This window comes from Oryzias melastigma, linkage group LG20 (genome assembly GCF_002922805.2).
Source record: "Oryzias melastigma strain HK-1 linkage group LG20, ASM292280v2, whole genome shotgun sequence".
In the NCBI taxonomy this organism is placed as follows: Eukaryota; Metazoa; Chordata; class Actinopteri; order Beloniformes; family Adrianichthyidae; genus Oryzias; species Oryzias melastigma.
In genome coordinates, this window is record NC_050531.1 from 10,101,627 (window position 1) to 10,115,132 (window position 13,506).

Below are 13,506 nucleotides of genomic sequence, written 5' to 3' on the forward strand. Positions count from 1 at the left end.
CATTCAAAGATTAAAATCTAATACAGTAAAGCCATAAAACGTTCAAAAATTACATTTATTGAGGTTTTTAATCTAACTTAGCTTCTTTTATTTAACTCATTAATGAATGTTGAATGTGAATGCATTTACGTTAAAGTCATAGGTACTCTCCTTTTTTTTTACCCCAATCTATATTTGTCTATATGTCTATATTTGTTTGTTTAACCCTGAAAATAGTAGGGTTTTGATTAGAACAGATTGAATTATCTGATTTTTTTAAACATTTTAAGGACCATGTTACTATTTTTACAGTTTTATATAAAATGTTGAATGAATGTCAAGAAGAGAATTGATCATATAACTGAGTTTGAATCTCAAATAGTTTCTTTTAACTAGCATTTTCTTCAAAATAAATCAGTTTGACAGGTGCAATAGTGACACTGGTTTCTTCTTGTCTTGGAATCAGAACATTTCTTTACATATTTTTCCCTTTTGAAATTGTTTGCTCTTGTTATTTTGTCAAAGGCGATTGAAAAACAGCAAAACGACCAGTGAGGGTCCTCGCTACCTGTTCAGAGGAAGAATCAACACTGAAGTGATGGAAGTGGAGAACGTGGATGATGGCACAGGTGAGACTGTAGATCTGATTTTGTTCTTCAAAACTTTCAAAAACACCTGTAACCCAGAGAAGAAGAAAATGACACACACATTGACCTGAATGATGGGATTTTATTTGTCTAGTGGGAGAATCTGAATTATCTCTGAGCTTTTTTTAACACACATAGTTACATGCCCTTGAGGCTGTTCTGCTGCTTATGCTGGTGAACTTGTGCTCTTGAGTCTTTTGGCTGTCATAGCCGCTGATTATCATTTATATTTGTAGAAGCCATCATTTCCTTTCCAGCAGGCACACACGGGGAGTTGTATTTGGTGTTTCCAGTGAGAGATGGATGGATTTGGGTCTGAAGAGAGCAGGAGGATAAACATGTGAAGCAGGCAGCAGAGCAGAAACTTGTGGGTGTTCTGCACCACAGGCATAAGATCTCAATCTGAAATCCAGGGCGACACGAGTATTTTAGCTTGGATTCCTGTGTAATGAAAGTGCCTCAACTTTTTCCCAGGCACACACTTGCTGCCTGAGGTTGAAACATGCCTTTGAGGCGTTCCACAGAAAGAACGAACTATATATGCTTTCGGCCTTGATTATAACAGATGATTATAATGGTTTTTTGTATGCTACGGCCTCACAGAGAAAAGCCAACGGTCAGCTGAAGCGAAAATTTAAATGTCTTCGGAGATGTGGAAATAATTATCCAAAATATGTTGCAAATCTGTTCTGTTTTTTCTCAAGGGTCCAAATAATATGTTAGCATTTCACCACCAAATCAAATTTTCATGATCAAGATCTATTCGAAAAAAATAATAGTTACAACTTGATTACTATTTTTATTCAGTTTTAGCCAAAATTTTCTGGAAAATCTCTCGAATATGTCCAGAAAATGTTCCTTCTGACCAATCAAATCAGAGAAGGAAATCTACCTTTGCTAACAAGAGCTTTTATTTTGAAGAGAAAACCTTTGTTGAAAAGAATTCATCACTGGGCAAAACAAAAACCTGTTTGATGAGGAAGAAAGTGACCAAATATGTTTGTTATTTTAAAAAAAAGTTGGATCAGTCGTACAAAGTATTCTGTACGTCTCGTAAAATGGACCCCACAATCAACTAATCCAATCTTAAATCAGTTTATCCAAAAAAACAACCAATGAAGGAATAAATGAACAGATCAATGAATCAGTGCAACTCCATCCCTCTGTCCATCCATCAGTTTAAATTCCTCGACAAAAAGTTCTGCTTTACTTAAGAGTTAAAATGTTCCCAGGACTGGAGCTGCTCCCAAACATTCCCAGCATCCCCTCACTACATGCTTGTCCGTACCACAGCTATTCATCATCTCCCCTGCCCCCTCTGTTCTTATTCAGCCCATCTTTTTAGCTGGGTGTCCACGACAGATGGTTGCAGATATGAAGAGACTATCGTAAAATTGATTGCCAGCTTTTCAATTTTGTTTTAATTTTTAATTTGTGGACAGACGATTTGGATTTTTTTTGTGCAGTACTCTTTATTTAAAGTTTATTTAAGCTGTACCCAAATGTCCAATTATTCTACTTAAAGCCAAAGAATCAATAACGTCACAAATAGATGTGTCACCCTTTAAATTAAAAAAACGTTTGCATGAGTCAAATGGGGTGTTTTTTTGTTCTACCACTCCCAGGAAAAGGATGGCTATAAAGCTTTGAGTCATGATCACTTTTGTTAGTGTGCTCTTCATCTCTACCTTGCAGCTGACTACCACAGCAGCGGGAACATTGTAAACAACGGCTGGAAGATCCACAACACGGCCAAGAACAAGTGGTTTGTCTGCATGGCGAACACCCCAGAAGAAAAACAGGAGTGGCTGGAGGCCATCATGCAAGAAAGGGAGCGGAGGAAAAGTGAGAGGCTGCTTTGAATTCCCATCATTAACTTTCGGGTTTTGTTCACTTACTTATAATAGAACATAGCAAAACTTTGATATGTCTTTTATTTCAAAGATTTTTCAGTCAGAAATGCCAAAATATCTTGAAAATGTACCAAAATAAGAATCTGTTTGTGCTTTTTTTGGATCTTTACCTCTCTCTGCTCAGGTTTGAGACTTGGTATGGAGCAGGACACTTGGGTTATGGTCTCAGAGAAAGGGGAGAAGCTCTACCACCTCATGACTAAGGGGAACCTCATAAAGGACCGGAAACGGAAGCTCACCACCTTTCCCAAATGTTTTCTGGGAAGGTAAGTCTCCTACTGTCGATATAACAGTTTTTGCGAGGTAGTTTGTAATGACTATGTAATTGTACCAGAATAGAATATATATATATATATATATTTTTTTTTTTAATGTGAAAGGAAATTTCAATTTTAAATATGGCGGACGTTTGAAATACAGCATGTAGAGAGAAAGTCATCCGTATGATCAGAAAACTGTCAGAATCTGGGCTTTCAGTCTCATAGAAATCCAATCCTGCCAGATTATGATCATGCATCTTTATAGAGAATAATGGTTTGGCATATGGAGAAGACAATCTCTTTAAAATTCCTCTTCCTCCTCTGTGTGTGCACGTGAAGGAGCAGGTCCGCCCGCTCCAATAGCCACGCCCCCCTCAGAGGAGAATTTGCAAAAGAAGGCTTCAGATCAACATGTAAAATGGCTTTTTAAAACATTTAGGTTGTGAGATTTTGGTTAAAAACACCATAATCATAATTAAAACACTACTGAGAATGTTTTTTTTTAATAATAAAAAATTATCATAGGGGGACTTTAATGGCAATCTAAAATAAAACGGAGTTATCACTGTATAGCTCAACTGAACACAGAGGTTCCTTCTTGTGTCACTTTTGCAACCATTATTGCAAAAATAGATGAGAAGAATAAACCAACCACTCTTAAAATCTTTGTCAATTATGCTTTTTGTGAAAACTGATAGTTGTTTGAGCTTTCTTCTGAGTGTTTTAGGTATCGATAAGCTGATAACTTAATTTTCCTTTTCCATCTGATATAGTCAGAGTTGCACATCAATGTTTTTCAGTTTATCTTGGATTTCCTGAAATAAAAAGTTCATCTCTAAAAGTCATGTTGGATTTGGGTACAAGCCTTTTGTGTGTCAGTGTGAGGATCAAGTACTGTGAGTGATAAGGTGTCAGAATTGGATCATAGCATCGGCAGACGCCTGGTTCCAGTTTTAAATCGCTTTTTATATTAAGTTTTGAGACTCAATAATTTTTGGAAAAATCAAAATCCTGACATGACACTGTTGGTTTTGATGCTGTTCTAACTGAATTCCCGTCTTCCCTGAAACCTTTTTACACTTTTGCCCTGTCAGCTTTCTGTTCTTCGTTTTAGAGGAGCAGGTGTTTTCAATTTGTTCAAATCTTCTAAGAGGTTTTTTGGCCTCGCACGAATCACCCGAGCTTAAGCAGTCTTGTCAAAAAAAAAAAAAAAAAAAAAAAACCTGTTATTTTTAAAAGCATTGGGGGAAACAAAAAAAAAAGCAACAAGTCCTATAGACATATCTGTGGCCAACTTACATGGATGGTGGTTTGGAGAGGAGCGTTACTTTCTCTCATGGTCCGTGCAGACACCACCAGATCCCTTGTGGTCTGGGGAAGGAATGGAAGTGTCAGCTGGAAAGATTAAAGGATCAAATACTTATCATGTGTGGTCATCTGGAGTCTGATGAGATCAAGTGGCTCCAGAAAGGATCTATCTCGGTCACATAAAACACCTGGTTGGCCACTTTTTGGTTAAAGACCTTTTAAGTCTGCAAGGATTTTTGGAGATGATTACATGTAGGCGTAATAGTCAAAAAGAGAAACATCATCACATGTCTTTAATGAAAACCACATTGCCTATGGCTTCAGCTCAACCCACTTCTTCCATTGTGAAATGCGTTGCCTTTATTCTCTCACCACGCCTCCTCTTGTGACTTTTCTTTTTCAGCTTCAGGGCTATTTCTGTGACTCCCAACTCCTCCTCTTCAAATGGCACAATCTCATTTGTGGTTGGTTTTCTGCAACAGAGTAATTCATCAAAGAAAATGCGTGTGACAGCCACCTAGCCAGATGTTCCCATCCTATTTTAAAACCAAATAGAAGAAAAAAAGAACAGAGTATTTTGGTTTTCAGTTTATTGATGCAAGTTTTAGTTTGTTGGTGGTTAAAAACAACTTTAAATTCACCTGAATGTCAGATTGTTGTTTAATGAAAGAAGACAAAGCTGTAAAGCTCAAAAATATAGTGACCTAGTGACTAAAGCTAATATTTTATCTCAGGTTTAAAAGGTAAATAAGTCATTTAAAGTCACATTCTAATCATCGTTTGATCTATTGTAGTTTTTTAAATTGAGATTATGTATTTTTTCTCCACCAAATCTAAAAATGTGTCATTTTCTAGGGCAGTTTCTGCAGATTAGCAGTAAATTATTAGAAATTCACCTCAGAGTTTTGGGTGTTAGTGCGAGTGAGCCCACCCACATTTCCCATCATTCATCTGTTCATACACTCACCCACTAGCTTACAGCCCCTTACGACCCCAAGCTGAAATTACAGGTGCAACAAAAATAGTGTTTAAGTTTAATTTTCTTAATATATGTCCTCCATCATGAGAAAACTGCTGCAGAAAAATGTTAAAAGATGGTGAAAAATTTAATAATTTATAAAAAAATACATGTACATATATTTCTTTAAATTAAAAAATGTCCAAATGGAATGCATTATGTTCTGTAGGTACCAATTAGGTGGTCATCGATGAACATGTCCTTCACAGAGCCTTCTGGGAAATTTTCTGGATTTTGGATTTTTGATAAATGGCCTTCATTTTATGATAGGAGCCAGTTGAAAATTGCATGTTGGCTGCATTTGACCCACAGGCCAGACTTTGGACATGCCTGAATTATAAAGTGCTCTAAAAAGTGGGTATATTTGGACAAACCTTTAAATATTTCTTTTGAAAATTAGTTAAATTAAATACATTTTTTTGTGATTTTACAAAACGTCAATACAAATCTGATAAGTTCAAATTGTGGTTACAATAAACAAGTACTTTATTAATCGTTTGCAGACTCAAATGTTGTCTCTGTAAAGAGCATATTTTTTCTTTTTTTTGTGGTTTAGTTATTTAAACTCCTGCATTTTCATGCTCTCATTTTTAAACCGTCTAATTGGATGTTGGTCTCCTTTGACACCAGCAGCTCTCCCGCTGACAGCTGTTCGGAGAAAAAACTTTCTGGAAAAAAAAGAGGCTCAAATATGTTCCACCCTACTGTTTTTTTATATTAACTACATTGTTTTCATGGTGGCAGATGGTGCCACCATGCGTAGAGCAAAGTGCAGGGTCTGTCATGAGGTGCTTTAGAGATAAATTAGCATGCATTTGCATCCCCACTGGTATGAACAACTTAAATAGTCAGAAACATAATGATAGAAAGGGAGAAAAAGAGTAAAATAGTCCAAAAATGTTAACAAATCTTCACATAAAATGTGAACACTACACCACTTTAAGTTTGGGTGTTACTAGGTAAAAAGAGAAGCTTTCTAAATGCTTTGTTTTGCTTCAAATAAATCATGGTCAAAGGTTTGTGTTTCCCCCGCTGTCTGTGGTGGGGAGAAACAAACTGCAAGGATCAGCGGTTAAAGAGAGCAAGATGTTTGAGGTGGGCAGCTTTCGGCTTGTTGTTTCTCCTAAATCTTTGCAAAATGTTCCATTTGACTCGAGTTTGACACCCGTCTGCTTCTATCACGGCCTGAAAGCCGGTCCCAGGGAATTCCAGTGGAGCTACTGGCTGTGTTTGTTTGGCTTTTGCGGAGAGACGGGACATAAAGGATGTAATCAGACGGGCTGCTGCTGTGCTTGCCAGTCTTCCTTGTTCATTGTCCCCTTCTTCTAACTATCGTTCTCCATCTGCCTTTTTTCCCTTAGACTTTAAATTACACAGAATTATCCCATTTAGCCTATTTGAGCCATCAAAGCATTAGATAATGTTTGCTTTTTATCCTTTTTTCGTGTTTTTCGACCAGCTATACCCAAGATTCTGTTAAATCCTTTGTATAAGATAGTGGTGTCTGTAAAATAAATGCTGTAAAACACAAGGCCTGAGGCTGTTTTACCAGTAAATAAATCATCTTTCCCCCAGAACTGTCGGTTTGTTATTATAATTTCTATCATTGGAGAGTAAATGTTTGTAGAAAATTTAAAAGTCTTTCCTGTCTCTCCAATTCCTCTAATAACTTACTTTTTTCTTTTTCCCTCAAAGTGAGTTTGTTTCTTGGTTGATGGAAATTGGGGAGACGTCAAACCCAGAGGAAGGCGTCCACTTGGGCCAGGCTCTGCTGGAGAACGGTATCATCCACCATGGTTGGTCCTTTTTCTTTTTTTCTTTCATAAGCTTCCATAAATATACATTTTGCATGATTGTACAGGATAAAATGCTTTTCCTTGAGTATCTCATGTGACAGCAACTGTTTTATGTACTTTTTGCATGCGTGCCTCCTCAACACTTGTTTGACATCAAGTTTAGCTGAGGTGCCATAAATATTTATCACCGCTTGACTCAAGGTTTGTGTAATATTTTCTCAGTTGCACGGGGCTCAAGTGAGCAGATCCTGTACACGTTTACACAAAGCAGCACATACTGCTCTGCTTGTATCTGTTCTTTAAAGAGCAGGCCCCCCGAGTCAAGTTGTATTTAAATCACTCAAGGGGGGACTTTATGGCTTCCTCATTGTGAAATGGGATTGGACGCCCTGACAGGGAGGAATACCGCTCACTACGCTGCTGGTAGAAATCCCCATGAGAAAAACGGTAGAATATCTCTTCAGAGGACCCGTTAATGGAACCTGCACGGCTGCAGCCATGAACACAGAGGCAGCTTTTATTTGTGTGGGAAGCTCTGGGTGAAAGTCGCCCCCAAAGCAACTGGGGCATGGTGCTCTGAGCAGCTGCGTTATCTGTGACGCCTTTGTGTGGGGTTGGAGTCTTCCTCTTGTCCGGAAAGCTTGTTCCTATACACAGCCCTTTATGGTTTGAGTACGTTTTTAAACCTCTTATACTTTCAAATTTAGTGCTAGACGAATAAAGCTCCCTAGAGGTTTGACAGTAAACTTTTTCCCCTCATAAATGAAGCACATCTCTTGTCAAAAAGCTCCTTATGTTGCCGTTTTTATTTCAGTCACAGACAAGCATCAGTTCAAGCCCGAGCCTGTGCTGTACCGCTTCCGCTACGACGACGGCACCTTCCATCCTCGGAGCGACATGCACGATGTTATATCCAAGGTAGACGTGCAAACTGCACTCACTCACTTATATCAGAGTTTACACACTTTTCACTGAATTCACTTTTCTTTTTCAGGGTGTTCGCCTTTACTGCCGTCTTCACAGCCTCTTCACCCCCGTCATCAGGTATCCTCCTAGCTTTCCACTTCTTTACAATCTTAGAAATGTTCACTGAGCCTTAAAAGTAACAGATAAGCCAGAATAATGGAGAGAAGGAAAGGTAGGCTTCTTGTTTTTTAGGAATAAGTTGCTTCAAATGCTGACAGTTTGGTGATTGGCAGTCAATTTAAAACACAAAAGTGAAAAATTACACAAAAATATGTTTTAATCATAAACGACTAAATAACATTTTTCAGTGGAATGTTTCTTTTTCTATGAACATTTAGTTTCAATCTATCACTTTTAAAATAGCTTTAATTGATGTCAAATCCACCTGATGTTATTTCTGACACATTTTTTAACCCTCAGTTGCCTAATGTTAGATAAACTTTATTAATATAACGTTAATTTTGCATTTTACTTTTCTCTTTAAGATGCATTTTGTAGAGTACCAGCTTTTTTTAGGAAAAAAACACAAAAACACTTTTATTGTTAGAGCCAATGATTTAAACTGTTAGAGACGCTATGTTAGCCATTTACTATTGTCCAAGATATGTAAAGAGTGAAGCCATTTTGGATAAGGCAGTAAACAATGAGACATAGTTCAGCAGATACAGTAAAGTGACCATAAAATGCTTAATTTTGGTCCAATTTTAAAAAAGAAAAAAAAAACTGATCATACAAAAAATAACATCCAGGTTGTGGTGTTAATGTTTTTGTTGTAATAGATGCAACAAACGTACAACATTAAAAACTTTTCTATAAATAAATAAATACCTCATTACTTAGGAAACACAATGTATACATAATACATGATTGTGATGTTATTCAAAAATAATTTTTCATGAAACAGTACTGGAGAAACATGGATGATATTAGTGCCATTGGGTTTTTAATTTTTTTAGAATATTTTAATAATGATATAAATTTTTAAACCTTTTTTTCTTTGCTGCTATTTTTGTTGGGGGCTATTTCATCTGAATATATTTTCATGTCCTTTTGAGGCTACTTTAGTGCTTTTCTGGACAGCACATCAAATGTTTATGCTTGATTTCAAAAGGCCTGAAGAGAAGCTTAAATTTCACAGTGAAAATAACTCCTCCTCAGCAAAGGGGGGCGTGGTAAGCCAGTATAAAGTCAAACAAAGAATTGTCTTCATTTCTGCTCCATCTTAAGACCAAAAAACAAGGGGGAATGTTTGGGAGGTTTGTCTGGTTTGGCGTCTTTATGCTCAAGCTCTTGATGTTGGACTTTGTGTTGCCAGCTACTGTTTTCCTGCAGCGATTCCCCCCAAAAGCCCAATGCCTCTCGGGCTCTGGGAATGCCAGCATTTAATTGGAGCAACCAGCCCCTGCTTAATTAGGTGGAATTTCCTGGCAAAGCAACAAGGATGAAGCAAATGGGGGGAGGATACAGTAATCAACCCCCTCACCCAAAGAAATCAGTGAATCTTTTCAATCTTATTTTGTAGATTTAAACGTCCCCAGCAGACCTGTACAGTATTTTAAAAGAGATAATGCACACTGTCTGTTTTTCACTTCAATTTTTCTTTATTATTCCCAAAATCTCCCAGAAACCTAAGATTTAGAGACATATGTGGAAATATTTCCAAATAACAAATTACTAAAGAGATTTATTGGGACAGAAGAGCTGATTAAAGCTTCAACTTCTAACTTCCTCCTCGTGATTTGTGCTTTGAAAATATAATTGCTTACATTCTGGCTCACAGAACGTCCAAGTAAACTTTCTTATTTAGAGAGTAAGTTTCAAACCACCTCTCTGACCTTTTCTTCTGTTATTCCTCAATCTGCTGTTTCCTCACTCCCAACATATGGCTGCCCACTGGGCTGTTGTTTACCTCCCATTTTTCAAGTTGACAGCCTCACTTTGCACCAGCCGTTGAGGCCCAGAGTCTCCCTAGTTCTGGTATCCCGCTCAGGAAGAAACGCTGCTTCTCCTGGTCAACGTGGAGCAACGGGGCAGCGTGCCCAATCAACTCCACTGCAGAGACGAACTGTCGGATACGCTTACATAACAGCGTTCTGTTGCAGAGAAAACGGGGCAACTTCTCGTTCTGAAGAACATCAGCCAGCTGAGATTGGACTTAAACGTAGCTGTGTCTGGAAAGTCATGTGTGTGCGTGGTTGCGTGTTTGTCAGAGTGAGTGTTTGCCTGCGGTGCAGGCGGTTGTGGTGCTGTAAGTCACGGACTTTCCTGGCCCCTGCAGCTCAGCCGCTCCGCGTCCCATGGGAGGCCCCCATGTTCATGGGAAAGCCACGGCTCCATTTCAAACGGTATTCTCGGGGTCTGGCGAGCTGCGGCTGTGTGGGTAACATCGAGAAAGGCGACACCATTCCACCCTCGCTTGGAGGAATGCTGTTTTCCTGTCACCAAACTTCAAAAACTCTCTGCCAGTCTTTAAAAAGGACCCATGTCTGCATGGCAGAAGTGTTAGAACCCCTTTAGGTATTGTGGTTGAATAGCCCAACCAATTACTGCGCTGAGAGTTCACAGAGTTTACTCCAGAGACAACAATCACACAGTTTATGAAGGCTTGTGCTTCTGTGTTCATGCAGAGATAAAGACTATCATCTGCGGACGTACAAATCTGTGGTCATGGCTAACAAGCTGATTGACTGGCTAATAGCACAGGTAAGCTTTTATAATGGTTTCTAGCTATACCTTCAAATGTTCAGGAATGACTTAATTTGGAGCCTCAAGGAAAACTTTGAGCAACACTTGTGTGATTATGTTGTATGATTTTTGCTATCATGCTAATAAAGAAAAGGAAGAAACAAGTTACTGTTGGATTATTCTGTTTTTATATGTTTGTATACAGTTCTGCATTTCTTAGTGAAAAAAATGGTGCTGTTGTGCACGAAAATAAAATGATTTTTTTTTATTTTTTTGAAGAATATTTTAGAATTGAAGTTTGGTCTCTAACTAGGATTTAAAGTCCGACTCCGATCATCTTTTTATCTGTTTTAAAAGCGTTCCCAGCGTTAATTAAGATCATGCCAATTTTAGCCAAAATATTTCATATGTGTGTCTTATAGCTGCACCTGTTGTATATTTTTACTCAAGTCAGAACAGTCTCAATAAATTTGTCTGTTTTTAAGGTAGAGCACTAGAAAACAGTGAACTCTTGGATGCAGTAGAAGTGTGTCCATTTGTCTGCTCTATGAAAAGCACACTTGTTTTTGTGGTATTTCTTCTTCTCAAGCTTATTCTTTGTGCATTTCTGTATCAATTCATCATTAAAACAAGAATTTGTCATAATTTCTCTTGTCCTGTAGGGAGATTGCAGATCAAGAGAAGAAGCTCTGATCTTGGGGGTGGAACTATGCGACAATGGCTTCATGCATCACGGTATATCACTTTTTTCAGCTACTATAACATATTTCAAACTTGTATTCTATAAATCTCCCCACTAATATAATTAACCATTTACAGTATGGACACAACTCTTCCTGTTGTCTTTTTACTTTTTTTTCCATTTGATGTCTTTGAGATAGGAACTCTTCCTACTTCAGATATTTCTGTGTTGGTAGATACTTTCTGCACAGCCATTATTAACTTCATGCATAATTCTAGCGTAATTCTATCAATTTTAAGCCACTGAACTGTAGCCATGGTTACAGCTTGTTTACAAAAGTACGGTTTGTTTTTAACTCCACGCTACATTTATGCCAAAGTCCACATCATACAGGCTACAGCATGAGTCACAGCATGTCTCCTAGTGCCCTTACACTGTAACTGCTCCCAAACTGCCCGCAGTCCCGGCCTCACGCTACAATTTACCAGCACATCTATGGAACATAACAACCCCTGCCATCAAACTTTCTTTCACTTCCACAGCCTCCGGGGTAATTTTCCCATTCGTGCCTGCAAGTTATTTGGCCTAACGAAGAGGCTATTAAACCTTTTGGCACCGTATCTGATCTTAAGGGGAACGGAGTGAGTTAATGTTAAATGGAAGCTCTTGTTTTTCCCCTCAGGGCTCTTTTTTTATTTTTATAACTAAAGTCTTGGAGGATATGCTATATTCCTAGAGAGACTGGGTTCATTCAAAAGTGAGATGTGCATGAGCGGGGTTTCCCTCTTTCAACTTACTCAACGACATAAGTTGCCTCAATGTGTACTTGAGTTATACACATGTGTTTTAGTGATTATTATGGATTACTGTCCAATCTTTCAAATGCTGAAGAACACTTTTTTACTCCAAACCCTTTATTTTCTAAACCCATTTTATCTCTTTGGGGTCATGGGGATGCTGGAGCCTATCCTAGCCACTGTTGGGCATCATCATTTGTTCTTCCGTAGCAGCTGTTTGACTTCCATCATCTTCATTTAAAAAAATGATCTTCAAACTTGTAGAATCCAAAAACCTTTTGGTTGTGTTTGTCATGTTTTTTCTTTTGAAATCTAACTCTTTGCTGTCACTCCCCTCAGTGCTGGAGAAAAGTGAATTCAAGGACGAGCCTTTGCTGTTCCGCTTCTTTGCTGATGAGGAGATGGAGGGATCCAACACCAAACACAAACCCTTGAAGCATGACCTAAAAATAGTTGAAAATGTCATCACCAAGTCTCTGCTGGTGAGTTTCTCCTCGGTGGTATATTGATCTATCAGCTGTTAAGATCTTTTCTAACTGGTCGCACCACTTGAAGCGGCTTCAAAGAACAGTAAATCCTTCCGAAGCACACAGCTGTGGAAAAAAAATAGAAAATGCTGCAGAAGTCACATTTTATTTCTCAGTAAGCAAGAAAAGGATTCTTTTTTGTAGGAGTGAGCAGAAAAAAACCGCAGGTGCTATCTTACTAGTAGCAGCGTCTTCTGTTTTTGTGTGCGTGTTTGTACTGTGAAAGTGTCTCAGTCGGCTGCTTTTGGATCTTGTGTGTTTTTTTCTAGATAAGGCCAAGTGATGGAGGCTACGGCTTCACCCTGGAAGAAAGAAACAGAGTTCCCATCATCAAATTCGTGGAGAAGGGCTCTCCAGCGGAGGTGAAGAATGCATACTAAAGGCTCCCAAACAGACGACCTTGTTGACTTCATTCCGGCGTGTTTGATTAACTACATCACTCTCTTGATTTATATCAGGCTTTGGGAACTAGACTTTTGAACTTCAATTTACCACAGTTTATAGTACAGATTTCAAATCTTAAACTGGTATTTTTCTGGTGATAGAGGACATATATAAAAATGTAGCTTAAAATTTGGGTTTCTGGATATAAATTTGTTATTTTTATTGTATAGTGATACTTCTGCTCCTTTCCGTACGTTTCTCTGCACGTAAAAACTCAATCACACTGTAAGTGATTTCAATAATCTTGGTATCAAAACAATCAGCTCATTCAGAACATTATTACTTATACTTTTGGTTTTGGCATACTTTACAATTTTTAAGATTTTACTCAATTTATGCAATTTTTCAGCCCCATGGAAAACTTTGTGCACTTTTGAAGCTTCAGCAATCTTTTTATCAGCAAATTCGGGACATTCCTACTTGTTCTTATGGTATTCAAAACTTTTACACATTTGCATTTTTTTTTTCGCAATTCATGCAATAA

General features: G+C 38.0%; 1 protein-coding gene across 1 annotated transcript in view; it reads left to right on the top strand.

Annotated features, from left to right (window-relative positions):
* Positions 1 to 13,506, top strand: part of prex2 (phosphatidylinositol-3,4,5-trisphosphate-dependent Rac exchange factor 2) — a 90,079-nt gene that overhangs the window by 29,466 nt on the left and 47,107 nt on the right. The window contains exons 8-17 of the mRNA XM_024280258.2: positions 505 to 608; positions 2,322 to 2,471; positions 2,664 to 2,805; positions 6,821 to 6,921; positions 7,736 to 7,839; positions 7,916 to 7,965; positions 10,515 to 10,590; positions 11,235 to 11,307; positions 12,391 to 12,533; positions 12,848 to 12,940. Coding sequence (XP_024136026.1) covers positions 505 to 608; positions 2,322 to 2,471; positions 2,664 to 2,805; positions 6,821 to 6,921; positions 7,736 to 7,839; positions 7,916 to 7,965; positions 10,515 to 10,590; positions 11,235 to 11,307; positions 12,391 to 12,533; positions 12,848 to 12,940 — 1,036 coding nt within the window. The remainder of the gene's footprint in view (positions 1 to 504; positions 609 to 2,321; positions 2,472 to 2,663; positions 2,806 to 6,820; positions 6,922 to 7,735; positions 7,840 to 7,915; positions 7,966 to 10,514; positions 10,591 to 11,234; positions 11,308 to 12,390; positions 12,534 to 12,847; positions 12,941 to 13,506) is intronic.